This window comes from Enhydra lutris, unplaced genomic scaffold, assembly GCF_002288905.1.
Source record: "Enhydra lutris kenyoni isolate GAN:26980312 unplaced genomic scaffold, ASM228890v2 scaffoldscaffold106, whole genome shotgun sequence".
In the NCBI taxonomy this organism is placed as follows: Eukaryota; Metazoa; Chordata; class Mammalia; order Carnivora; family Mustelidae; genus Enhydra; species Enhydra lutris.
Window position 1 is genome coordinate 923,057 of NW_019154190.1, and position 26,679 is coordinate 949,735.

Consider the following 26,679-nt stretch of genomic DNA (forward strand, 5'->3'; position numbering starts at 1 on the left):
GGCCAGGGTCCTCCAGCCTCGGCCAACTGGGCGGAAGCTGAGGGGAGTCCACAACGGGCGTCCTTCTCAGGAGCAGCTGGTCCTCTGAACGTTCTTGATTTCCTGCCATGGAGAGAGAAGGAGGGTCTCCCCCAGGGTCGGGGTGACGGGCCACGTGGCCTGACCCTGCCCACTGTCCCCCTACAGAGCCCACCTCGGAGAGCGCCTCCTCCAAGGTCCGGTAGGCCGTGTCCAGGTTGTCGTTGATGATGACCAGGTCGAAGAGGCCCTGCTCCTTGCCTAGGGTGGGGGGATAGGGTCAGGGCAGGCCCTTGCAGTCCTCCACAGGGACCCTGCTGCGGGGCGACCCATGCTGGCAGAGAAGATGGGGACACACCCAATGGCCAGAGCCCACACTCACTGCTCTCCATGTCCACCCGAGCAGCAGCCAGACGCTTGGCCAAGCTCTCCTCTGTCTCTGTGTTGCGCTGCCGCAGCCGCTGCTCCTGAGACACGCGGGGGGTGGGGAGTGGTCAGTGCCTCTGAGGTCGCAGGGCATCTCCTGCCCTACCCCCAGGCCCCCCCCAGGGCTTCATCGAGGCCACTGCACCCCTACCCTCCCCAGCCTCGCCCCGCCCCCACCAGGACGTCCAGTGAGGGCGGCTGCACGAAGATGTAGATGGGCCGCAGGTCCGTCTTCTTGATGTTACGCACACCCTGCAGGTCCACGTCCAGCACGCAGATGCGGTTCATGGCCTGCACAGCCCGCACAGCTGCTTTGCTGGAGGACAGAGGGGCAGGGACTGCTCAGTGGGGATGCCTGGATCCAGTAACCCCCCAAGGCCTCAAACAGCCTCTACAGGACCATCACGGCCCATGCTCTGGGCTCCCGCCTTCCCCACTGGCCTGCACTGGGCGTGGGCATGGCCAGAAGTGAAGGCAGGAACCTCCCCATACCCCAGCATCTCCTCTACCTTTCTGGAAGCATGTGTGCTGGGCTGAGGGGTGGCTGTGGCTTGTGGTAGGAGGGCCCTAGCTGTCACTGCCCAACAGCCCCAGTGACCCCCCTCTGGGTCACAGCCCAGCTATACCTAGGTCCTAGGATGGAACAAAATAGGTCTCGTGGGGTCTCTGCTTCACCCTCATCAGAGGGCTCAGGGACAGGCTGCTCACAGAGGCGTGGCTGGGCCCGACTACCCAGGACACTGCTCTGGGCCTGTCAGCCCAGTAGGAAGAGCTGGTAAAGACTCTGGACTGGATGGGGTTGGGTAGGACAGGGAGGGGAGCAGAGAGGAGAGAAGGGCAGAGGAGAGGAGGGGAAGAGAGGGGAGCAGATCAGAAGGGAAGGGAAGAGATGGAGAACAGGAGAGGGAAGGGAAGGGGAGGGGAGCAGAGAGCAGGAGAGGGCAGTAGAGGGGAGGGGAGGAGAGGGCAAGGCAGAAGAGGGGAGCAGAGAGCAGGGCCAGGAAGCAGGGGGAAGGGCAGTGGAGGAGAGGGGAGTAGAGCAGAAGGGAGCAGAGGACAGGAGAAGAGGGGAAGGGAGTATAGCAGAGGAGAGGCGTGGAGGAGAAGGATGGAAGAGGGAAGAGAACAGGGCAGGGCAGTGGAAGGGAGGGGAGGGGAGGGGAGGGGAGCAGAGGGCAGGAGAAGGCAGGGGAGCAGAGGGCAGGGCACTCCATCGCCAGCCACTGGCTGGTGGGAAGACAGGCCACAGTATGGCCTGTGCACCTTGGAGACCAGGATTCCCTGCCGTGCACCTGTCCAAGGGGCCTATGGTTTCCCCGGTGGCCGGCCAGGTGGACACAGGGGTGGTGCTAAGGCAGCCTGGAAAGCCCCAACTACTGCCCCGTCTCGGACCCTGGCATGGTGGGCACCTTACTCCAATGGGCCCGGAGAACCCACCCAGGATCCCCTGCATAGGTCGAGCCACAGGGAGAGCCCCTGGGAAGGAGGGGAGGCCCCCAGAGTAGCCCACCTAGTCCCATACAGGTTCCCCGAGAACTCGGCATGCTCAATGAAGTCTCCCGCGGCAATGTCCCGCTGCATCACTTCTCTGGTCACGAAGTAGTAATCTGCAAGGAGGGCCAGCTGAGGCTTGACCTCTGCAAAACCCCAGGGTGCTCGGGGACCAAGTGCGACCAGAGTCGGCTTCCCTGCAGACGTTTGTGCTCTGCTGAGCAGGGAACACAGGCACACGTGGCACTTTCTCGCACCATCCCTGCCATGGTGAGTCAGAAATCACGGGCTTTCCGGGGAGAGGCTCCAGGGGGCCTGGAGATGGCCAGCCTCAGGGGCAGGGTGGGCGTGGGGTGGGGAACGGATGTTTCTAGTCCTGTGGAGACTACAGGGGATGCCTGTGGCACAACTGTGACGTCAAGGTCGACTACACATGGGGGCACAGAGAGCAGCACACCTCTCAGCATGGCCCACCTGTGGCAACCTCAGCCCGGCCCCACCCAGCCAGCCTGCTGTAGGCCCCTGAACCTGCCCACCCTGCAGACAGGGACGCCAAGAGCCCAGCTCACCTTTGCCATTCTCTTCTCCAGGCCGTGGGTCCCGTGTGGTATCTAGAACACAAGCCCTGATCACTCTGGGACACCCGGAGCCCCCACAGCCCATCCACAGCTTCCAGCAGGGCCTGGCTCAGCCCACATGTTGGGGGAGCTGTCAGTCAGGGTCAGCGGTGTGGGGACTGTCCCCCATGTGTGTGTGTGTGGAGGGGCTGCCAGTCAGGGTCAATAGTGTGAGGACTGTCCCCTGTGTGTGTATGTCAGGGGCTGTCAGTCAGGATCAGCGGTGTGGGGACTGTCCCCGGTGTGCGTGTGTGTGTCTGCGTGTGCGCGTGTGAATGTCAGGGTCAGCACTGTGGGGACTGTACTCTGTGTGTGTGTGTTGGGGGTGGTGCCAGTCAGGGTCAGCAGTGTGGGGACCATCCACTGTGTGGGTGCGGGGGCTGCTGGTCAGGGTCAGCGGTGTGGGGACCATTCCCTTCTGTGTGTATGTGTGGGTCCTCCAGGATGAGTTAGCATGTAGGACGCCCCCCTCCCCGTTTGTGGGTGCATGTGGCCCCCCAGGGTGGATCAGCATGTAGGGCAACCCCTCCCTGTGTGTGTGTATGTGTGTGTGGAACCCCTGGGGCGGGTCAGCGTGTAGGGCACCCCCTCCCCATGTGTGTGCGTGTGGACCCCCGAGTGCGGGTCAGTGTGTAGGGCACCCCCTCCCCGTGTGGGTGTGCATGTGGACCCCCTGGGGTAGGTCTGCAGGGCTGACACCCCCCCCAGCCTCCCTGCCCCCAGCCAGAGCCTCACGGGACACGCTGAACCCGAAGACACTGCCGTGCTCCTGCAGGAGTCTCTTGAGCAGGGTGCTCTTCCCGGCCCCTGAGGGTCCACTCAGCACAACAGGCCGTGGTCCTGACATCCCTGCGGGGAGGGAGAGAGACATCAGTGCGGCCTGAGGAACACCTTCACCTGCGTGGGGCACAGTGGGGGCCCTGGATGAGGACAGAGCTTCCCCCAGGAACAGCTAGCTGCTACACACGACAGCACCAATGTGTGGTTCCTGGCGGTCCACTGCTGGACCTCAGCTCCTGGCCCTACGCACAATACAGGCTCCGTCCAAGTCAGAAGAACCCAAGGCCTGTTCTCAGAATGACCGTCGGGTTGTAAGGGCGGACCCCACAGGACCCCAGTGTCTCAACCCTCTGGTCTGTGGGCTCTGGGAAGCCCCTAGGAGCAGTGGGGTCTGCAGACCAGAAGGACAGCCCGCAGTACATGGCTGGGACACTGGCCCTCAGAAGCAGCAGGGTCCACAGAGGACCCGGCCCCCAGCTCTGCGTCCTCAACTAGGAGGACAGCCTGCAGCGCAGGGCTCGGGCACTGGCCCCAGGAGCAGTGGGGTCTGCAGAGGACCCAGCCCCCTGCTCCTCATCCACCCACCACCCTCAGCACTCCCCAGTGGACCCACCTCCGACCCACTTCCCGTTGGGATACGGCCTCTGAGCTGCTGGGCGGCTCTGAAGAGCTGGGAAGGGGTGGTAATCCCAGGCGGGCAGGTTCTCGCCCTCTGAGCGCTAAATCCCTCCCTAGGCGGCCAGCCCCTCCACCCAGGACAGAGCAAAGGCTGCTACCGGCCCTGTGCCCACCAGGCCCCGTGGTGAGCCACGTGTGGAGGGGAAGGGAGCCACGGGGGGGGGGGGCGCTGGGGGGGCCTTGGCCCAACTCCATCTGGCTGGGCCCTGCGGGGTTCTGCCTGGAGTAGCCTGCACCCGCCCTGGGGCTGCCCTGTGTCCCCGCCCCGGGCCACTTGCTCTCCTAATCCTCGATGTAGGCCAACATAGTAATCTGGCTCAAGCTCGGCTATTCTGCATGGGCCCTGGAAGGACGGGAAGCAGGAGGCCTCCCCTGCTGAGGACACGCGACAGGAGCTGGTCACCACACACGGAGAGTCACCTCCACCGACCCCTCTGCCCGGTGTCCAGCTCAAGGACGGCCCTGCTAGACTCCCAGCTCCGCATGGCATCCTGGCTTTCACACCCACAGCCCCAGACCCTGGCTGGGCAGGATCACTCTGGGTCTGTCTGGCTTCCTAGGTGCTGGGACAGGGATGGGGAGAGTGGAGCAGGGGTGGAAGGAAGGGTGCAGGATGGTGGAGAGAGAGGGCTGAGGCCTGTCCACCATGCACCTGGCCCCCGGCAGGCAAAGTTCTGACCCCACACGTCTCCCCGGGACCTGCAGGGTGTTGGTGCCGTGGGAACTCAGGTTCCTCTGAGCAATGGTCCCGGAGAGGACCAAAAGGCCTGTCTAGCTGTTGTTCACAGCACCAAACTCCAAATCCAGCAGATATGGCAGGAACCTCGGGACCTGGCTTGGAGCGCCTACCTCCAGGCACAGAGGAACTCAAGGGATTTCCCATCCAGGACCATGTGAAGAGGCACCTCTGGCCAAGGATGTCCCCGCAGGCCCCCCCCATATGCCCAGGAGCCCTGCAGCTCCCCACTATAAAGTCCCATGCCTACGGGCAGGGCCGGATTTCCATCAGCTCCAATGTGTGCAGATGACATCCACCAGCAAAGACAACGTCTCCCATGTGTCTTTGGGACATGGCTGCAAGGTGAACACAGAAGTCCCAGCGCCTGCCACCCACAGGGCGGGTCCCACAGGTCCGACCCCGCAACCTCCTGTCCATCTTGTTCTGGGAGTCCCAGGCCTGCCACCCACCAGGGCACTGCTGTGAGCAGCGGTGCTCACTCAGGGTCCACCGAGGGTGCTAGCTCACTCTCTGCCTGGCTCTGAGCCAAAGCCTCCCGCTGCCCGCCTTCTCCCACAGGCTGTGCTCCCAGCCCCGCCGGGCCTCCAGCCCAGGCTCCAGACCTGCCCAGGGCTGGGCGTCTCTCCACCCTCCCTCAAGGTCTACCATACTGATAACAGCGGGTAAGAACACCCGCCTCGCACTGACATCTTGCAGGGGTGGGGCTTGGCCATTTTGGGCCCCACAAGGGCAGAGTCCTTCCTTGCCCAAGCACTAGCTCAGCTGGACACAAGCTCACACAGACCACACCAGGCAGCCTGGTCTTGTGTCCAGGGGCCACGGTGGCACAGTCCCACCCAAACCCACTTCCAACAGGAGCATACCCAGAAAGGGCGTGTGCCCTCTCCTAAAACGTGACACCCAGCTGGACCAGGGCCAAAGAGGCTGGTGGTGTCTGGCCCCCAGATGGGCTGGGTGGGGGAGGGGGACAGGTCCTGGCTACTCAAGCTTCCGGAAGCCTGGCTGGAAGTGGGTCACCACGGTGCAGTGGCATCTTCTCACTTCCTCTCCCGGCGGGGTGGGGGGAAGGAGGGGCATCCTTCCTGGTTAGGAAGCCGGGGCCTCTGAAACTGTGAATGACTCCAGCAGGGGTGGGCAGGGCAGGGCATCAAAGGGGTGGAGCAGGAAGAAGCCCAGGCCCTCTGAGGGGGCCAGCCTGGCTCACACAGGGGAAACTGAGGCCGGCACCAGCAGGACCAGGGAGGGACCTGGAGCCAGAGTCTAGAGGCTTGCAGCACCTCACCCTCACGACTACACCCTTCCTCCTGGACACGGAGATCACCCCCTTCCACCCCCGATCACACCATAATGCCACTGCCTTCACGATCCTCTTCAAGCCATCTGCACGCTCCTCCTGGCTACACCTGATGCAGGGCAAAAACCAGAAATGGTTTACACTCCGAGACCAAAGAAGCAGAGTCTGGCTGTGGTCAGAAAGAAACTGACAGTCCATTCACCCTCAGAACCTCTAGAAGCCAGTGTCCAGGAACTATCAATGCCCCTCGTTCCAGCCAAAGATGGGGGGCTTGGTCCCCAGGCTCTCCCAGGATGGAAATGGAAGTGCAAGGCACCTGTGCCAGGCCCGGCCACGACCTGGGTTGTGAGAGGGCCTGTCTGGCCATGGGGGGTGGGCAGAGGAAACCACAGGTATCCCAGAGCCCTGCGGGGTCCAGAAGGTCTCTGTGTGACAGAGGGCTCCAGGAAGTCCACGCTGGGGAGGTGTGCTGCCCAGAAGCCTTCACAGGGCACTCGCAGGACGGCCATGGAAGCTCATCACAGCCTGTGTCCTGCACCCCTGGGCCCCACGCTGGCCAGGAACACCTCAGCTTCCACCCTCCCCTTCGTCCCCAACGAGAAGGACCAATGACAGCCAGCGAGGGGGCCCCAGCACCTGGATGAATGAAGGGCGCTCCCTCTCACTGTAAACAGACAGCTCCAGTTACATCAGACAGCCAGTGTCCAGCAGCCCAGACTGACGTCTCTGGTCCTCAGAGAAGATGTCTACCTAGAACACCCAGGAGTCAGAAACAAAGGCCTCCAACACCCTACTGCTGGGAGAGATCTTGCGTCTCCACCGCCTAGGCGGTGCCAGACAGCGGGGTGGGCCAGGACCTCACAGCGATCGCAGGGACAGGAGGGAGCCCCTTAGGGTGGGGACAGCTCAGAGGTCCAGCTTGGCCTGGGCAGGACCCCACGGCCATCCAGGAGACAGGAGGGGCACCTCAGGGCAGGGACAGCTCGAAGGACCAGCTCGGCCTGGGCAGGACCCCGCGGCCATGCCGGCGACTAGAGGGGGCCCCTCGGGGCGGGGACAGCTCCGAGGACCTCGGGGACCTGCCCTCCCGGTGCGGACGGAAGTCCACCCGAGAGCTGCAGCAGCAGGACGCCTTCCCTCCGTGAGCTCAGGGAGGTCAGCGCGTGTCCAGGGCCGTCCGCACCCGCCTATCCCGGGGCTCCGGCGGGCGTGCGGCCCACCTCCGGAGCGCTGCCCGGCTGTGGCCCGCGACTGCCCCCCGCGCCCCGCAGACGCCGCCCCGGCTTCCAGCGCGCACCCTCCGGCCGTGTCCCCAATACCCTGAGGATAGCCACCGCGGGGCGGCTTGGCACGAGCTTCACCGCACACCCGTACGTAAGAACGCAGGGCCCCGCGCCTGCGAGCAGCCGCCCCGCCGGGACCTCCGGACTGCGTCTCGGGAATCCCGGTCTGCGAGGGGCACGACCCCGCGCCCGCCCCGGAAGGCCCCGCCACTCACCACCGTGGGGACCCGGCCCAAGGCGGCCGCCGCCAGCCCGGCCAGCCGGCGCCGCAGCATGAGCGCCAGCGCCGCCGCCGCCGCCGCCGCCGCCGCCGCCGCCGCCGCCGCCGCCGCCGCCGCCGCCGCCGCCGCCGCGCGCCCGCGGGGCGACGTCACACCGCCGCGCCCGGCCTCCGCGGAGGTGTACGTCATGGAGCCGCGCCGGCCGCCTGCGTCCGAGGGCTGCGCGTCGTAGCGCGGCGCCGACCTTGCACCGCCCTCAGGGTTGTCCTCAACTCCACGCGACGCAGCGCTCGCGGATGACGTCGCGGCGGGGCCGTGGGTGGACGGGGTGGCAGGTCGGCTGGGACGCCGGGGTTCGGCGTTGCTGCGGAGCTCAGGCAGGGGGGCAAGTGGGTGCGATACGGGGTTTTACCGACGGGTGGGCCGGGCCCCGCCCCCGGCGGCTGGTCTCCCAGCCTGTCCTTTCCCACCGGGTCGCTTCCGGAGGCGGAGGGAGGCCCGCGGATGCCCTGTCTACGCGGACAGGGAGGCCTGTCTTCGTCGGCGGTCGGACGCCGGGGTCGCGGGCCGTCGGCGTCCCGGCTCCCCCGCCATCCGGATCCCGGCGCTCCGAGTCTCCCCCCGCCGTCCGGCCCCCGGTAGCCCGTGTCTCTCCCGCCGTCTCGACTTGGAGCTCGGCCCCGGTGCCCCGAGTCCATCCTGCTGTCCCGACCCCGCTGTATGCCGGGGAAGTAGGTAGTCTTGAGAAGCCCCCACAGCGTGTGTTCCACTCTGTCCTTGAGCGGCTTCCCCCACTCCGTGACCCGCTGGAAAGGATCTGTACCGGGCCACGGGGTTCCTGACGCAGAGGTTTGGGTGTCCGGCACCTCTAGACTGCAAGTGCGAGTGGGACTGGCAGAGACCCGACGACGACTCCCCCGTGGGAGACGCACTTGCGTCTATGGCTTCTAACGGGCTGGGGTTCTCTGAAGGTCAGTTTGGTGGGAATCCTTGTCTTTTAAAGAGATGTCTTTTTTCCTTGCCCAGCAGGTTGCCCACCAGGCCAGTGGCTGAGCTTGAGCCTCCACGTGCCACAAGGGCCCTGAGGACGAATGGCTGCCGCGGGCAGGCTGCTTGGGTAAGCAGGGGTTTCTGGGCCCCTGGGGACTGCCATCATGGGGGCCATCTCAGGGGAGCTCTCCCAGCCAGTGTGTTAACTTGGAGCAGATGGAAGCCACAGCAGGCGTGGAGGGTGGAATGAAGCGGTTTGTGAGTCCTTGGCACCAGACATGTGGTGCTGGTGATGTTCCTGTGGGATCCTGCAGCCCAGCCTGGCTCTGGGTTCTCGCAGAGAGCCATGCCTTCCAGCTGTTCCCCCCAGAATTGCCCCCGTCCTGCCCTTCCCCTCACCCCTGGCTTCCCCGAGAAGTATGGTGTGGCCACAGTGTTGCGGAGAAGCCAAACCGGGGGGTTTCTAGTGGGTCCTGTGGAATCTGGGAGATATGAAGAAAGGGGTGGGGCACATGAAGCTGTGGGTCCACGTGGAGCTAGGCAAGGGACTCTGGCTGCAGGGCCCTCGTCCCAAGACAGTTCATGTTCAAGCTGCTGGAACGGTTCCAGCCCCAGCCTGCCCAGCCGGGCTTCTCAGGGGTGGCCCTGTCTCGAGCTCCTGGGCACCGCCCCCCCACCCAGCCTGCCTGCTGCAGGCTTCCTTGGTGCTAGAGCTTACCACCAGTCTCCTGTCTGCATCTCCATGACTCTGTCAGTGGGTCTGGGGTCTTTTGTTAGAATTGACTCAGGCACCAGTGACAGCTCCGGGACTTCCCAGCAAACAGGGTGTGTTCTTCCTGGTAGGACGGCAGGGTCTGGTATCCCACACACACCCTCACTCAGCCATAGGGGTTGCTGGGAAGTACAGGGTGTGGAGGGAACGCTGCCAAGGTAGGTGCTGCTGGGCTGGAGCTCTGCGGCCGCAGGGCACTCAGCCAGGCTGTCCTGTGAGCAAAGAGGCTCCAGAGCATGGGGACGTGACTAGAGCCAGTGGGAATGGTTTAGGCGTGACATCTTGGCTCTTGCTATGCCTTGGCAAAGGCATGTGGTGGGTGTCTGCCCCTGGAGTAGCCCACTGCCCTGGGGAGCTCTGTAGTTGTGCCTTGTGACAGCCTAGGGTCTGAATCCAAGTTTGCAGGAAAGCCAGGCTGGAAGGGACGGGATTGCTGTGGGTTCGCTCTGCAAGACAGATGACGCATACAGGGCTTCCTCTCCTCCTGTCACCTCCTGGCAGGCCCCCTCCCCGCAGGGCACCTGCTGTGTGCAGGAAGGGCAGGTGTCTGCCATGCGGGGGGGGGCAGTTGGTGGGGGGGACTGCAGGTGTCTTGGTCTGCTCAGGCTGCCCTCACAGAACGCCATAGGTGGGGCAGCCCCCCTCCCCAGGTCTGGAGCCTAGAAGTCTGAGTGCAGGATGCCAGCAGGCTGGGTTCTGCTGAGTCCTGTCTTCCGAGCTCGGAGTCCTCCCGGGGGAGCTCTGCTCTCTGGCTTTGGTAAGGATCCCCGTCCCAGCATGGAGGCCTTCAGGACCTAACGTAATCCTGATGTCATCCCGTGGAGGTTAGGGCTTCGATGTGCAAGGCTGGGGGAACGCAGAAGTCCGAGCCACAGGACAGGAAGTCGTCTCCTGCCTGATGCTTGGCACCCTAAGCCCACTGGGGTCCCAGCTGCTGCACTTCTGACCTCACTCGTCTGAAAGTCTCCTGCACTTGCCCCAGTGGTCTCTTCCGTGGGGCAGAAGCTGTTCTGACCAGGCCCCACTGCAGTATGCGTCACTGTGTGTCCCCATGGGGGCTGGGTGGCGTGGGCGCTTTGGTCCCAGTGGCAGCCCCTGACCAGTGTGTGTGTGTGTGTGTGTGTTTGCAGCCTGCTGCAGCAGCCCGTGTTGAGGGGGTATGCTCTGGTGCATGCCCGCCTACATACATCCTCCTGGCAGGCCGATAGCAACAGGGCCTCGCTCACGCGTGTGCACCGACAAGCCTATGCACGCCTCTACCCTGTGCTCCTGGTCAAGCAGGACGGTTCCACCATCCACATCCGCTACCGAGAGCCACGACGAATGCTTGAGGTGTGCTCCTCGCCCTGCCCGCACTCCCTGGGGCACAGTCCTGGCAAGCTGGCCTGTAGCAGCCGCCCCCCCCAGGGCTCGTGGGCTCAGGAGCCACGGCAGCCATGAACTGGAACTGCTGAATGAGGAGAGGGACAAGGAAGAGTGGAGTTCCCTGCACAGGTCAGGGCCAGACAGCAGCTGTGTGTCTGCTGGGTAGCAGTGTTGGAGAAGCAAACAGAAGTGTTTGCTTAAAGATTGAGAGCCCTGAGGGGAGATAGAACCCAGCAGAAGATAGAAACTCTCACCCACACCATGGAGAATGAGGTGCAGGAGACACGGGCAGGGCCCCAAGCCCTCTGAGTGAGCCGTGTACATGTCCCTCCCCACAGATGCCTGTGGACCTGGACGCCCTGTCCCCAGAAGAGAGGAGGGCACGGTTCCGGAAACGCGAGGCCCAGCTCCGAAAGAAAGAGGAGGAGGAGCCAGAACTCAGCGATGACTTTGACATGGAGCAGTACAAGCGGTTTTGGACAAAAAAGTGATGGGCCTGGAAGCTGCCTGGGTGGGGGATGCGAGTGTGGGGATGGTGTGTCTTTACATGGTGTGTTCACAAAGCCGTCTCCACGTTGCCTTTCCTTCTGGGCCAACCAAGCCAACCAGGTTGTCTAGAATTGGGTCGGGCTGTGGTGTTTGCACGAGGCCTGAGGGGCACGCGGGCCACCAGTGTAGGAGGAGGAAGAGGAACCAGAGTCAGCCCCCATGGGCCCTGGAGCCCCCTCACCCCATCCCCCATTCAGCCTCAGGACATGAGGGGCTCTCCTGGCGGAGCACAGCAGCTGCAGGGATGGGGTGGGAGGAGCGGGGTATCTGGGAAGACAGCACGGGTGGACCCTGCCCCTCACCGGGGCTCCCAGCTGCTCCTGGCCCATAGGAGTAGGGGTGTTCACTGGCAGCAATGACAAGCTAGGCTTTCTGTGGGCACTTGCCATTTATCTGCTCTGAGGTGGGTTTCCCCTAGCCAGGCTTCTGCGCGACCAAAGGAGCAAGTTCTAACCTTTGCAAGTGCAGCCAGCATGGCCCAGGCCCAGGGCTGACCTGTGTCCTGTTCCAGGCTTTCGATCCAGGCTGCGTCTCTGAGACCTGGGTCCTGCACTGCAGCTGGGAAGGACGTGCGGGCCTGACAGAGGAGGGAGGGAGGGAGGTGGCTGTGTCCCTGGCTCCCAGGGACAGGTGCTGGGCTGGTTCACCCAGCACGCTGCCACCACCGGTTCCGGGAGACGCTCCTTGGCCTGGTGAGTGCTTGCTGCGCAGAACAAGTTACACACCACACTTGTGGGGAACTGGCAGCAGGGGATAGATTGGGCACAGAACGGGCACGTGGGCACTGGCAGTCACAGGCAGGGTGTTGGGGATAGGCAGTTGCTAAGATGGCTCACACAGAGGGATTCTGGCAGAAGCCACGCCATGGGGCAGTGGCCCAAGCAGGCCTGACAGCGCCCACAATGCCCAGCTCTGCGTAGGTACCTGCAGCCCTCCTGAGGGTGGGGGTCTGAGTACGGGTTCTCGCCATACCGGGTGAGGCGGACGGGGACCCGAGGGCCTGTCTGCAGAGCTCTGGGAGTCTTTTCAAGTCTCCCGAGACTTCCCGTCCACGGACCCCAATCCCCGGCCTCCACCCATCGCGCTGAGTGGCCGTGGGGGCGGGACAGGAACCCTTGCGCAGGCGCGCCGGGGCGGGGCGCGGAGAATGCCGGACCTGCGAGGGGTGACGTCACGGCGCGCGACGCGGGAGCGGGTGCCGGCGGCAGCGCCGCCCTGAGCGGCGAGGCCGGGGTTGCGAGACGCCGGCGGGCGGCTTCGCATCATGTTCGGCTCCAGCCGGGGCGGCGTGCGCGGCGGGCAGGACCAGTTCAGCTGGGAAGACGTGAAGACCGACAAACAGAGAGAGAACTACCGGGGGCGGCGGGGGGCGGGGCCGGGGGGGGGGGGGGGGGGGGGTCGAGGTGCGCGGGAAGCCGCGAGTGCAGGGAACGAGGGGCCGCGGATGCGGGGAAGAGGTGCACGGGGAGCCGCGAGGGTCCGCGGGTGCAGGGAACGGGGCTGTGGGGGTGCCCGGGTGCTGGGTAGCGCAGGGTTGCACCCTCGGGGGACGCGGGAGGCGCGCCGACCCGCCGGCCGAGCCCTGGACACTGCTTCCCCGCAGGGAACTCGCTGATGGCTCCGGTGGGCCGCTGGCAGAAGGGCCGCGACCTCACCTGGTACGCCAAGGGCCGGGCGGACGGTGCGGGACTGAGCCGGGAGGAGGAGCTGGCGGCTGTGCGGCAGGCGGAGCAGGAGGCACTCATGGCGGCGCTGTGAGTGCGCCCCGCGGGGTCGGGGACGCGCTGGGGGGGCGGGGGGCACGGAGGGGCGGGGCCCGGGTGCGGCCTGCAGCCCCTGAAGTTCGCCCGCGGCCCCCGCAGAGGCTACAAGAACGTGAGGAAGCAGCCCACGGGCCTGAGCAAGGAGGTGAGGGGGCCCTTTCGGGGGGCGGGGGGTGGGCAGGGGCCCGGGGTTGGGGGTGGAGCTGCTGCGAGCGCCCGCGTGCCCCCGCACAGGACTTTGTGGAGGTGTGTAAGCGGGAAGGAGGGGATCTCGAGGAGAAGGGAGTGGACCGGCTGCTGGGCCTGGGGAGCTCCAGGTGCGTGGCGAGGGGTGGACGGGGCGCGTTGGGCTTGCGGAGGTAGCACCTGGCGGAGGCCGGGGCCGGTCGGTCTCATCGTGGGGGTTCTCCCCCGCCTTCCCACAGCGGCTCGGCAGGCCGAGTGGCGTTGTCTCGGGAAGACAAAGAGGCCGCCAAGCTGGGGCTGTCGGTGTTCACCGTAAGTGCTCGCGTCCCGCGGGGACCCCCACTTCCCGCAGAGCGCCCCCCCCCCCCGCCGCCGCCCAGAGTGAGTGACCTTCCTCCGCAGCACCAGCGCGTGGACAGCAGCCGGCCAGGCTCCTCACCAGCCTCGGCTAGGAAGAAGCCTCGGTCAGAGGAGGACAAGGCAGAGCCCGGGTAAGGGCTGCACCCCCGCCTGTCCCAATGGTCTCGGTGCATTGGCTGCCTGCTGGGTCCCCAGAGGGTGGTGCTCCGATGGGATGTGGGCAGGGGGAGGGCAGGTGTCGCATGCTGGATGGGCTGGCTATGGGCACCTGCGGTCAAGACCTGGTGATGAGGCCGTGTGCTCACAGCCCAGAGAGCCACAAGAAAAGCAGGAAAGAGAAAAAGAAGAAGAAGAAAAAGAAGCACAAGAAAGAGAAAAAGAAAGACAAGACACATCGGAGCAAGATGGCCTCGCCGCTGACCCCCACCTCTGCAGGGTAGGTGGACCTCTGCCTTGGGGTGGCCTGGTGGGTGGGGCAGGGCAGCCTCCCACATTCACGGCATCCCTGGTCTTCCCAGATCTGGTCGCCACAGGCACGGCTCTGACTCGGATGTAGACTCCTTGCCTTGTTCCAAGAGGCGGCGCCGGGACCACAGTGACTGAGGCCTGCCCCCCCCCCCCACCGCCTCTGGCCCAGCAGCTTACAGAGCTAGTGCCACCCAAGGAGGACACACTGGGCCTGGAAAGAGCTCATACAGCCGCTTCTATTTTTCTTTCACTCACTCTTTGTACCGAAATAAACTTATTTTAAGGGAAAAAGTGTTGGCCCCATGTTCTGGTACAACCAGCCTGAAACCGTTGGGAGGGGGACTTCCCTGTGCTGGTGTCCTACATGGGCCTGACGCTTAGATTGCAAGGGGCACAGACTTGTCTCTGGCATGTCCCCCCCACTCTCCCCCTGGGGACCTGCCTGCTGAGTCCTCTCTGCTCCTGGGTAGGATCGGGCCTTCTGCCATCTCTGCAGGGGGGTGCGCATGGAACCAAACTAACCCTTAAAACCAACTGGAGTGAGGACAAAACCCAGGCTGGGCTCGTAATTCCGAAGACAACTCTGTCCTCACAACCCTGACTCTGGTCTTCAAGCTGTTGGTAGAGGTGAGTGATCCAGGGTGGAGGCCAGACTGGGCCAACAGCCTTACCGGGCTGAGGAGCAAGGACTCCAGAGTGGAGGGAGGACCTTCAACAAGTAAGGGCATGTGGCAGCAACAAGGGGCTCAGGAACAGGCCGACTAGGGTGTGTGCCTGTCTGCAAGCAGGGGTGCACCAGGGAGGATGGGCATGGGGAAGAGCAGGCAGCCCGCACACAGAACCCCTCCAGCTGGCCTTGAGCACAGCCCACAGCCTGGCACTGCCAGGACGGACCAGGACAGGACACGGCCAGTGGGAACTTCCAGTCAGCTGCACGGTCCTGTTCCCTGGCTAAGGACCAGTGCCATGGGCCGCTGGCATCCAAGCACTGGAAAGCCACAAAATAGTTAAGACGTTTTATTCTAGTTGCTATAATTACAGTGCTTGTTTGTCGAAATGAAAACTGAAAACAGGTATACAAAACAGTTGATTACTAATCGTGTATTGAAAGCAGTAAGAGGTTCCACGACACCAAATAAACCAGTTCTGAGGATTTCCCCAAGATAAAGTTTAACAGCTCCAGCTTCTTCAGTGTTTATCAAAATACAAAAGAAAACAGTAGAGGTCGTCGTTTCGATGGCAAATCTGACCCTTGCAGGCTGAGGGAGTGAAAGCACATGTAGACGGGGGCTCCAGGGGCTGAGGCTCTAGGGTGACCGGCCCGCCCGCCTGCACTCCTGCTGGTGAGACCCCAGGCCGCCCAGAGCAAGCCAGAGTGCCACGCAGACCCAAGGGAAAGCCGGGGTCCCCCCCCCCCCGGCCCCAGGGGTCCGTGAGCGCTGGCCGCAGCTGCCAGCCTATCTCCTGGGCAGCTGGGAAGCACGAGCAAGCAGAAACGCTAGGGGATGTGGGATGACCCAAGACAGCGAATCACAGGGACCCTATGGTGACCATGCAGAATGGACCGTGGCTGGTTCTGCCCCGTCGCACGTTCCCAGTGGGAAACAGACCCCTGGTGGACTGGACTCTGGCCACCGCTGCAGAACCAACACTGGGCATGGTTCTCCCTTCTGTAGGTTCAAGTGTTCTCCTTATCTTGTCTTTTTAACTATTTTAAAAATGCACTGAGTTCGGGTTAAAAACCCACCACCCAAATGAATCTCAACACAGATCAAACGCCCGAGGAGGTGTGCCAGGCTGGTCGGACACAGCGACTCCTGGAGGCCCCGTGTGCCTAAAACCCCTTCTCAGTATTAACAGTGGGTTGATTCTCTGTTTACAATAAAAAAAGCTGAGTACTATTGCATAGGAGTACCAGAAACTGCCTCATTGGGAACAACAACTATTTACATTAAATAAGAACCCGGCTGCAGGCTGCGTCTGCACATTTACAGCATGGGGAAGCACACTGTGACCGACCATGGAGACAGCTTCTGGCACTCACACCACATGAGAGTAAAGCAGGGTGGAGGAGGGAGTGGGGCGGGGGGCGCGGCTCACTTCTGGTTCCGGAGCTGATTGGACAGCCAGTCCAGTCCCTCATAGAGCCCATCCCCGCTGGTGGCACAGGTGGCCTGAATGTACCAGTTCCTGTGGCGCAGGGAGTGCAGCCCCAGCTTGTCTGTGATCTCCGCCGCGTTCATGGCGTTGGGGAGGTCCTGGTGGGAGAAGCCCGGGGGACATAGGTCAGCACTTGGCAAGGACCCCTGTGCGCCCGTGAGCCCCACACCCACCCGCATTTGCCCGCTGACCATGCGCGCATGCGCACGCACCTGCTTGTTGGCGAACACTAGCAGGACGGCGTCCCTGAGCTCGTCCTCTGCCAGCATCCTCATGAGCTCCTCCCGGGCCTCGTTGACGCGCTCTCTGTCATTGCTGTCCACCACAAAGATGAGACCTGCGGAGCCGTGGGCGTCAGGACAGGCAGCTAGGGCACCCCAACCCCCTCCGCCGGCTGCAGCACGCCTGCTCACCCTGCGTGTTCTGGAAGTAGTGGCGCCACAGCGGCCGGATCTTGTCCTGGCCGCCCACGTCCCACACGGTGAAGCTGATGTTCTTGTACTCCACGGTTTCCACGTTGAAGCCTGTGTGAGTGGGACCCAGCTGAGCCTTCCCCAGGCCCCTCCACCCCGCCCCAGCCCCGCCCCGGCCCCTTGGCATGCTCCCCTCACCTATGGTGGGGATGGTAGTCACGATCTCGCCCAGCTTCAGCTTGTAGAGGATGGTGGTCTTCCCTGCAGCGTCCAGCCCCACCATGAGAATGCGCATCTCTTTTTTGCCAAAAAGGCCCTTGAAGAGGTTGGCGAAGATATTTCCCATGCTGTAGGCGTGCGGGAGGAACACTGGCCAGAGAAACCTGTAGAGACAGCAGTTCCCGGGTCCCTGCCTGCCGTGTGCGGGAGCAGCATGGGGCCCTTCCTCCAGCTCCCGCCGATGCACAGGCCTGATCCCTCAAAGCTCACAGGGCCCAGGCAGAGGAAACCAGGCTCCCAAGCAGCAGAAACGGAGTCCTTCCCCTGGAAGGGAGCATCTGGGGATCTCAGGACAGGGTGACCATCACTGGAGGCTGCGAGGCCCATGTGGACTCGACGACACGGGCCACGTGGCAAGGGGATACAGAGCGCCCTGACATGAAAGCGAGATCCTCCACAACACCCATCCCAGCAGGGACACAGGCCACAGCCAACTGTCCCCGACGTGCTGAGATCTTAGCACTCACCCCCACGCAGAACTTGGAACCAGACCCCATCTGGGCTCTCGGGCAGCACATCAGCCATGAAGTCTGAGGGGAAGCCTGTCCGGCAGGCCCTTCCACCCCAGTGAGGAGGCAGCCCCTAGGCTGCAGCAGGGTCCCCTCAATTCAGAGCAGAAACCTGGGCCCGAAGTGCCACCCACAGCTCCCCACCCCCCACCCCTAGGGCACAGGATGGTCCTTTCACTCTCTAGCAGTGTCCTTTCCACACACGGACTTGGGAGAGATGATCACTCACTCAAAGGCAGACTGCCCAGGAATCCAGGTTTTTGACACCTAGCGGAAGTCAAGCAGCAGGGTGTGGGACAGCCCTCAGACAGAGAGGAGGGTCTGTGTGGACAGAAAACCAGCTGGTCCACAGCAGGCACCGGCCAAGTGCTCCTGAGGCCAGGAGGGAGGCCTGCCAGCCACACCTGTCCCCAGGAGCGGTCAGGAGCTCCCCAGGCCTTGGAGAACGGACAAGATGCAGGCCCAGCCCACTGCCCCTGGAGGACAGGCTCAGGGGGTGTGGTCACCAGTGAGCACAGAGTGAGCACATGCACATTCCCACTTCCACCACGTTGGCAGCCAACACACCCTGGCCATAGCAGCCCGTCAGCACTGTCCCTGAGAATTGACAAGGCGGGACATTCCTGTTTTACTTGGTGGCTTTGATGCTCCAGTGGCCCTGGGCATGCCCGGCAGAGGCCTTCATACTGGCTTCCGTGCCCCTTTTTCCGGGTGTTGTTAAAGATTTTAAGTCACGTCTACACCCAACATGGGGCCCGAACTTACAACCCTGAGGTCAAGAGAGGCACGCTCCACCAACTGAGCCAGCTGGGCACCCCGCTTCAGTGCATCTCTGACATGTTTTTATGCTTTTGGGGGTGAACAATACTACCTATTCAAAACATTAAAATCTAAAATATTCTTTACTGTAACATTTCTTTTTTCTGCAGACAGCCCATTTTCCTCATAAATGCAGAGAATGAAAAATTCTCTGAGAAACACTCTTTCAATGTCAGTTCTGCCAAAATCACTAATGAAGAGATGCCCAACCCCCAAAACCAAAAAGAAAAAGGGGGTGATGAGTTCTGGAAGCCAAGGCCAAGTGTGCTTGGGGGTCTAACCTTGTGTTCTTCCTCAGCTCCGCAGGGAAGGGACCTTCCTGGAGCAATGGAACCCGGGCTCTGCTGCCTGCATCCAGGTGGGCAGGTGTGGGCGTGTACCATGCTGGACACAAGGACACAGCGTGCTAGACAGGCAGGTACACTAACCCGTGGATGGGCACAGATACCTGCAGGCCTCCAGGCTAGAACCTATGGCTGCCTGTATCTGCAGTACCCACCACTGTTGTTTGTACCCTAGCTCCCTTTAAGACGCCGCCAGCAGGGGGAAGGGGGGAAGCAAGACAGAAGACTACTTAAAAGGAAAAAACAAACAACCCCACCATCCCCAGGCATCAAGGTGGGGGATCTGGTGCCACGACGCAAGGACAGGTCCATGGCCACCTGAGATAAATAAGGATGGGGAGCAATTTCGAAAGCCCACATCTACCCGCGCATGGTGATGTCTTTTTAGATACAACACCAGAGGCATGACCCATGAAACACACAGCTACAAACTTCCACTCTGGTCACGACACCGTCAAGACAACGAGCAGATAAACCGGACTGCAAAAAAGTTAGTGCAAGATTAAAGGCTGTCATCGAATAAATACCCAGAAGGCCAATGACAACTCAGGAACAAACAAATTTCAATTGTATTTAATAACTGCAAAATGGCCGTGGGGGGAACGGCTCCAGGTGGCTCCAGAGGTTAAGCATCTGACTCTTGGTCTCAGCTCAGGTCTTGGTCTCACAGTTGTGGGATGGGGCTCTGAGCTGGGCATGGAGCCTGCTTAAGATTCTCTCTCCATTCCTCCCTCTCCTCTTAAAAAAAAAAAAAAAAAAAAAAAAGGCCAAGAAGAAAAAGAAAAGTACTGTAAGATGAGCCAAAGACCAGACATTTCCCTGAGGAAGATCACAGATGGCAAATGAGCACATGAAAAAATCTCCTCCAAGAAATCCAAATCAGAACGAGCTGCCCACGACGCACCTACTACCAAGGCCCAAACCCACAACACTGACACCACCAGCTGCTTAGGATACCTCGCAGGTGGCTGTGTCCTACAAAACCAGACACTCTCCTCACATAACAAAGGAGCTGCGGCTGTGTCCACACTGCGTCCTGTACCTGGGCATTTATGGTAGCTTTACCCACAATGCCCCAGTCAGAAGCCCCCAGGCGGTCCTTCAGGACACCGCCTGCCTGCACAGACTGTGCTCCACTTGGACCACCCCGCTGCCAGCGCTGCAAAGAAGCTCCCCACCACCAGAAGACGAGGGTGGGAGCGGGGTCGTGTGCCCCTGGGGGAAAGAAGCCCATCCAAGCACGCCACTCGCCCTATGATTCCAAGTGCAGGCAGTGTTCTGGAGAAGGCGGGACTGTGAAGATGGGAGACATACCACTTAGTGGGCACCAGGAGACATGAGGGAGCCCAGGAGGGCTCAGGGCTGTAAGACCATCAGTCTGGGTGACCCTGCAGGCACAGGCACACGTCCTTCCACACTTGTCCATGCCCACAACATACACACCATGGACAGTGAACCCCTGTGGAAAGGAGGGCCTCCAGCTGATGGAGTGTCAGTGTGGGTCCATCAGGTGGGGGGTGATGGGGACCGGAGCGCGGAGCTCCCTGTTCCTCCCCCTCCATTCTAGGGCAGCCAGAAACTGCTCCAAAAACCAAAGCACGCAGAGAATTCTGGGGAAGAAACCCTTCAATGTTGCAGTTCAGGAGAGCAGAAACCTCCAGACTGAAAGAGCCTGGTATACAAGCACAGAAACAGACGTACATGGGGACACCAAGGGTCCGAGTGCTTTATTCAAGTGACACAGCAGTGCTTCCAAGCTGTAGTTCTACTCCCAGCCCAGACAGCAGTTCAGGGGAGGGGCAGAAGGATGGAAGGCCAGAAATGCACACCTTCCCAGCAAGGTGGCCACAGGGGAGGGGAGACTGCCTCCCCCAACCCTGGAGGAGAGGAGGCACAGACAGAGGCAGACTTCCAGAGAAGGGGTACATGCCACGTGCATGGCTGGAACGGGGGGCTGGGCCATCCGAGGGCAGCTGGGGAAAACTGGTGACAGGTACCAACCAGCGAAAAGAGAACACTGTCATTTTTCCTGTGGGGAAGCATCAGTCAGTCACCAGCTGGCTCAATCCTGCTACCACTGCTGTTGCAGCTAGGGAGATCTGGGCGTCAAGGGGCGACCCCTATGCCCCAGAGCAGACACACTGAGGAACGGCAGCACACTCACCACGAAATACAGCCATGACAGAGCCAGGACAGGGGCCATGTCTGGGAGGCAGGAGGGGGACTGCGACTTCTACCTGCTTTAGCACTATCGCATCCTGTTCTTACAACCCGACACAAAAACCAAAGGATTCGGGGGTGACCCTCCCCAGCCCCCATGTGGGCAGAAGGACCACCTCAGGGCAAACCTGCCCACACACAACCCCTGGCTGGCTGGGCTGTGCTGCACCTTCATTACCAAATCCGAGAGCCCCCAGGAGCTGGGGATGAGCATGAAGTCTTGGGTTGAAGATGCCACTGCACACAGCAGTTGGTCTCCACAATGCCTCTAGACACCTCTGTACCTGCCACGCACCTGGTCCAGGGACCCTGGTTGCTCCTGGCCCGTCCCCAGCACCATCTACCGTTTTGCAAAAGGTCTGCATCAATGGCCAGGACGATCCCATGCTGATCCTCTCGGAACAGGGTCTACTGTGCAGGACACTCGGCCAAGGTGCCAGGCCACACCTGCTGCCGCCAGAGTCCCTTCAACTCATGTCCAAACCTGTCTTTCTAGTTTCCTGCGACGATCCTCTGCACCTGCACGCAATGAAAACGTGGCCTTGCTCCCAAGGGTTCTCTCCTGCCCAGGAGCTGGCGCCAGTCCCACAGCTCTGTGGGAAGGACCAGGAACAAGGTAAAGCAAAAAACAGGCGACCTATGTTCTTGAAGGCAAAGGTCTACTGGCCAGAGGCCCAGGCCCACAAAGGGGCCTCCCTGGGGAGGCCAGTCCAGTGAGATAAAAACGCGGTGTTCCACGACACGAATATCCCGTGAACAGCGCGGCTGCCGGAGAGCTGGCACTGTGGCTTGCACCTGTACCTGTGGCGGCCCCCCCGAGGCCTGGGAGGGGTCAGGGTGAGCCAAGCCACAGGAGGTGGCTGCCTGGACAGTCTCCAGCAGGGTTGCCAATAGCACCTGCACGACTCACCATCACTAGCATGACGACACCCCACCTGGAGTGCGGCAGGAGAGGAACACGTGACCTAGGGGCAAAGGTTCAAGGGTCCGGTTCCACCCTGTGCTGTGCAGAGCGAGTTCAGAGGGACGAACCCCCACTTGAATGGAAACCTGGAGGACATGGGGGCGTTTCCCCTTTCCAGCTCTGTCAGAGTCAAGTACATTGAGGTAAACGTGCAGCTCTGCCACCAGTCGGTTCTAGTGCTTCACGGGAGAAACATGAACACAGCACAGACTTCCCCACAGAGCTGCTAGGCACAGGGGCTGTTTTTTATGGGGTTCATCAACAGCAACTGTGTTCCAGCAGTGACCCCGGGGCACAGGCTGTCCGTCACTCAGAAGCCCAACTCACCCCGACATGCAGAATCTCACTGTGGACCACCAAGAATCTGCCGCACGCGGCCGTCCACATGCCAGCAGACACAGCCTCGAGCCGTCCCCACCGGCAAGCCCAGTGCACCAGTCTATGGCCTGGGCTCCTCCTCCATGTCGTCCCTGTGCTAGGCATATGCACTGCACAGTCCTGGCACAGCTGTGTTGACACAATCATGGGGAGAACATTCAGCCTGGCACACTCGACGGACTGGCCGTTTCCCTCCCAGCGCCATACACCTGATGGACACGCACTATGACTTCCAAGTACCCAGCACAGGGGTCCTCAGGTCGGGGCATCTTGCAAAATGACCACCACATCCTTCATGTCCCACACCTGCAGCTGACCTTCCCGTGAGGAGAATGTGGGCAGTCTCCTCTCCCAGGCATCTCAAACACACTCCAGGCCTGTCTGCCAGTCATCACACTGCACCCCAGGTCCCAGGACAGCCTCTGAGTGCCATCACCCACTTCCCCTCTGCCACTACACACGGTGGCCCAGACTGTCCTGCTCTGCACCCTCAGGCCAAGTTCAAGGACGGCCCGCTGCGGGTGGCCCACCGGGCTTTCCCAGCAAGGCACAAGGGCCAACCCCAACACCAACATGAGGGAGGGGGAGGTACCCCAGGCCCAGAAGGCCAGCCCCTCACTACGCACCCTGTCTCTTGAGAGCTGGAGGAGCAGGGCATCACCTGGCAGGTCTGACTCAAGGCACAACCAGTGAGTGTCACGCTCTGCCACAGCCACAAGTAGCTCTCGCTGTCCGTGTAGCTGTTGCAGGAACAAGCACGCCCCAGAGTCCCTAGCCACTGCCTCACAAGGCACAGGTGGAAACAGCCCCACTGCACGTAATGCTCCTCACCACCAGCCACAAAGACCAAAACAGAGTCTTCAGGTTCTGCTTAGCACTTTCCAACCCAACTACCCTCAAAACACCTCAGCCAACTGTGTGCCAATGACCAGCCAGCCTGCAGTTCAATGTACACAACACACACGGGAGGCCACGGAACACAGGTCACGTTGCCTCCAACTGGAGAACAGGGACGCGTGAGATGCACGGTCCCCAGCTGCATGCACTGACCGCAGACCAAGCTGAAGGTCATTACGCTCACAGAAGGAGCAGGTGCACAAGAACAGGGCTGGACACAGAGTCTCCACAATGGAATGGGAGTGAGAGAGTGCCACACATGCCCTCTGACTCTACCTCAACGGTCAGCAGACTCTCAAAGGTGTCTTTCATAGTCAGGTCCCCACCAACGTCCTGAGGCTGCTGTACCTGCTCCTGTACCTTCCCAGAGCGGCCACTGAGCCCAGCACGCAGGCATGGGGTGGGCCAGAGCCCTGATAGGTCCCTCCACACCCTCCAGAAGAGAGGGAACTGCAGCCGCAAGCTCTGGAAGTGCCAGTCTCTCCTGCACATCCACCTGGAGTGGCCGGGAGACCCCCCGAGTTCCCCCCTGCACATCCACCTGGAGTGACCAGGAGAACCCCCCGAGTACTCCCCTGCAAATCCACCTGGAGCAGCCAAGAGACCCCTGAAGCTCTCTCAGCACAGGGCATGATGGCAGGGGGAGGGGTGGTTAGGCCAATCCTCAACCTTGGTGTCTGTCTTCAAGGGACTTCAAGAGACCATTACTGAAAACAGAATTCAGAACTTGCAGCCCCACCTTTCTGTAAGCAATGGCCTTCCTGAGGACACAGAAAATCCCAGTCAGCGGAGGTTCAGCACCTCTGCTCCAACCCCCAGCAGTTCGGCCCCCTCCGTGGCCTCTGGGCAGCCACCTCTGCCAGCCCAGCCCAGAGCACTCATAGGCACAAGGGCTCAGGACCCTTCCCACACTGGTCCTGTCCCAGAGCTCACTGTCCTTATGGGGACTTCTCATGTCTGCCCACCTATCCACCACCTCTTCCTGCCTCTGGCCACACGTGGGACCCGGGACAACCAGGTGCTGAGGACCTCTGCTGACATGCCTGCCTGTGCCATCCTCTGTTTGGAGGCCCTCCGCCGGTCAACTGCCTGCATACTCCATAATCCCACTCTAGCACTACCCCCTCCACAGGACATCCGCCCCCCAGACTCTTCTCCTACTGTCCCCCACACTGAACCCCTGACCTCCTCCTACTGCCTTAGGCCCAAACCCCACAAACACCCACCAACTCTCTGTGTCCCCACTCATCCCCTAATCCACCTGCTTCCAGCAACTGCCTTCACCTCTCCCTCTGAAAGGCACACCCCTGTGGACACCCCTGGGCCCTGGCCCCGGGCACCTCATCACCCCTCTGGCTTCCATCCACCAGCAAGGGGCCTGTGGCCTGCTGGGCAAGGCAGATGCCAAGCTGGGTCCTCACAGAGGTCAGGGCTGGCACCCTGCGGCTGCAGCGCACCATGCCACCATCTCGAGATGGCAGCCGGCACAAGCCGCATATGCCTTGGAAGGTGAAATCCCACCCTGCTGCTTTGTCTGTCGCGTCCTGGGGACCACGGGACAGTGAGTCATCGTCACACGGGTGCAACTACACCACAGACTCCAGGCGCTGCTGTAAGAGCACGCCATGGCAGGGGCACGGGAACCGAGCTGGCTGGGGCCATGGGGCTGATCCACCTCTCCCGCAGACAGAGAACGACTCCCGCTATGGTTCTCCGAAAACAAAACACTGCCTCCCTTGCCTACAAGGGAGCGGTGTTCCTGAGAAATGTGATCTATGAAAACCACCACGGCAATGATGAGGGCTGTTTCCGTACACAGACACAGTGACATTCAGAAAGTTGACATCTGTCCATTCCACGAGGTCCCAAGAACCTGCTCTTCCCAGTCACAGAGATTCCTGAAATACCCCTTCTGGGGCTAGGCCCACTGGCTTGCAGGCGGCCCCCCCACCACCAGATGCGCTTGTGCCGGGGGCCTCTGTGCCTATGGCTGCCCTCAGATGCTGCCCCACCCAGGATCGGACCCACAAGACCCTGTTCCTTTCCATCTCCGCTCGGATACTGGAAGCACTGTGCCCAAGTCTCTCCCCAGCCACATGCCTGCTCTGTCCACAGCCAGGGCACCACACAGCTACCCAACCTTGCACTGTGCCCATGGGCATACCCCATGGCTCATTTCCCTGGGCACCTACGAGACCACCTGTCAGGGAGCGGAGGAAAACCCGAAGAGCCCATCTACCAAGGCCCAGAGGGATTACATACACACGTCGACAAATGGGCTTTTCCTAAGAGCGTGTTGGTCAGGGACAACCCACCAAGCTAACAAGGACTTCGTGCTGGGCCAGTCTAACTGGCCCGACAGTCCAAGGAGTTGGCCAGGGCTGCGGACACCCGGCCAGTGACTCCAGCAAGCTTGCAGCTCTCAGCGACGTCCCACGGTCAAGGACGTGTTCCCAGGTGCAGGCACCTGGGACGAAATACATTCTCTCCCCTCTCCCCAGAATTAGCATGTCTTCCGTAGCTTTGACAGAGACATGCTCAATGTTCTCATCATCTTCAACAGTCTCACCACCCAACTCACCAGAATACAAAGCATTTTAAACATAAATCGACAGATTCGGTTCATGAGCAACCCCGTGCTCACCAAACGATGACAGGAAAATTCACAGGGAACAGTTGGTGGCAATGTTTAGGACGGCCTTTGTTTTGAACCCCGCGATCTGAACACTGGCCCCGTGAGCTGTCTTCATTCACACCCCTCCCAAATGAGACTGGACACGATCTCGAAACCATTTCCTTGCCGTGTGCGCTGAGGCCGACCTGATGGCACTTACGACTGCACACGAGGAGGTGCCGGAGAGCTCTAACCGCCTGGATTCCTGTCTGGCTCCCACACCGGCACCACACAGATGACTCCGCACGTGAGACCAAATCCAAGACCTGCTGCATTCTCCACACGACGTGCCTTCTGGAATTCCTTCTAGCTTGCTCACGTACCTGAGGACCAAAACTTCCTACATTCCGACCTGACACTCATCAGCGTTGCCACTCCCAATTCCTCAAAACGTGGTGGCGGCGGGGGACGGGGGGTAACCCGGGTTCAGGCCATACACTTGTGGTCACCTGCGGGGCTTTGAGAACATACAGAAACGATGGCCTCCTACTCAATCCCCCTTGCTGGTAAAGTCTCCCCGCCTTCAATGCTCTTCTGGCTTCTCCTCTGCTCAGGGCTGTTGGCTGCTGACAGGCCACCAAGCTCCCATGGCCAGGGCGGGCGGGGACCGGGACACCAGGGCCTGGAGGCACCCATCAGAGGGACGTGCATCCCTGCATCTGCCAGCCAGCCAGCTCACTCAAGAAGGCTGGGGAGGCAGCAAGGCAGGGGATGGCCTGACAGACGCCCAGAGAGGAGGAGCTCTGAAGCGTTTGTGTGACCTTTCCTCTCAGCCGGCAGAGGCGTCCTCGCCCACCTTCAGAACAGCCACAGGGGTGGCACGCTCTAGCAGATAGGGTCCACCTAGGCCGCACAGACTTCCCGGTGATCACCACAACAGGCACTGAGGGACACTGTGCTCAGCAGAGGGCGGCACCTGTGACCGGGGAACCCAGTCCCCAACTCTGCACTCCCCCTGCCTGTGGCTACTCTACAGTTAACCCTCCCAACCCACCATCATCCCCACCCAGGAATCACCCCCC

At 61.6% G+C, this 26,679-nt stretch overlaps 4 protein-coding genes across 13 annotated transcripts in view; 2 read left to right on the plus strand and 2 right to left on the minus strand.

Moving 5' to 3' along the window:
• Positions 1-7,606, minus strand: LOC111139422 (guanylate kinase 1). 3 transcript variants are annotated; one of them, XM_022491667.1, is made up of 8 exons: positions 7,535-7,606; positions 3,288-3,401; positions 2,505-2,546; positions 1,955-2,051; positions 622-760; positions 401-485; positions 194-279; positions 1-102 (listed from the first exon to the last, which is right to left on the minus strand). In XM_022491667.1, exons 1-8 carry the CDS (start codon positions 7,599-7,601, stop codon positions 67-69), a joined length of 666 nt encoding a protein of 221 aa, XP_022347375.1. In that variant the 5' UTR covers positions 7,602-7,606; the 3' UTR covers positions 1-66. The 3 variants fall into 3 exon arrangements, with proteins under 3 accessions (XP_022347375.1, XP_022347376.1, XP_022347377.1); XM_022491668.1 differs by having other exon boundaries at positions 7,542-7,597; XM_022491669.1 differs by lacking the exon at positions 7,535-7,606 and adding an exon at positions 6,680-6,805.
• A 195-nt stretch (positions 7,607-7,801) lies between these two features.
• LOC111139423 (mitochondrial ribosomal protein L55) lies at positions 7,802-11,243 on the plus strand. Of its 7 annotated transcripts, none has more exons than XM_022491670.1 (4): positions 7,802-7,940; positions 8,577-8,664; positions 10,440-10,641; positions 11,013-11,243. In XM_022491670.1, exons 2-4 carry the CDS (start codon positions 8,639-8,641, stop codon positions 11,163-11,165), a joined length of 381 nt encoding a protein of 126 aa, XP_022347378.1. In that variant the 5' UTR covers positions 7,802-7,940; positions 8,577-8,638; the 3' UTR covers positions 11,166-11,243. The 7 variants fall into 7 exon arrangements, with proteins under 7 accessions (XP_022347378.1, XP_022347383.1, XP_022347382.1 ...); XM_022491675.1 differs by having other exon boundaries at positions 7,807-7,882; XM_022491674.1 differs by lacking the exon at positions 7,802-7,940 and adding an exon at positions 7,949-8,282 and having other exon boundaries at positions 8,574-8,664.
• A 516-nt stretch (positions 11,244-11,759) lies between these two features.
• Positions 11,760-14,283, plus strand: LOC111139421 (chromosome unknown C1orf35 homolog). Its single transcript, XM_022491666.1, has 8 exons — positions 11,760-12,576; positions 12,822-12,977; positions 13,086-13,131; positions 13,221-13,303; positions 13,412-13,484; positions 13,575-13,663; positions 13,840-13,968; positions 14,051-14,283. The coding sequence occupies exons 1-8, from the start codon at positions 12,488-12,490 to the stop codon at positions 14,133-14,135; spliced, it is 750 nt and encodes a 249-aa protein (XP_022347374.1). The 5' UTR covers positions 11,760-12,487; the 3' UTR covers positions 14,136-14,283.
• A 719-nt stretch (positions 14,284-15,002) lies between these two features.
• LOC111139405 (ADP ribosylation factor 1) overlaps positions 15,003-26,679 on the minus strand; it is a 13,997-nt gene continuing 2,320 nt past the window's right edge. Inside the window, exons 2-5 of one of the 2 annotated variants that reach the window (XM_022491649.1) lie at positions 16,772-16,956; positions 16,574-16,684; positions 16,373-16,497; positions 15,003-16,258 (exon numbers count right to left, since the gene is read on the minus strand). In XM_022491649.1, the coding sequence (XP_022347357.1) occupies positions 16,097-16,258; positions 16,373-16,497; positions 16,574-16,684; positions 16,772-16,919 (546 nt within the window). In that variant the 5' untranslated portion in view covers positions 16,920-16,956 and the 3' untranslated portion in view covers positions 15,003-16,096. The remainder of the gene's footprint in view (positions 16,259-16,372; positions 16,498-16,573; positions 16,685-16,771; positions 16,957-26,679) is intronic. The other variant, XM_022491650.1, reaches the window with a different exon arrangement.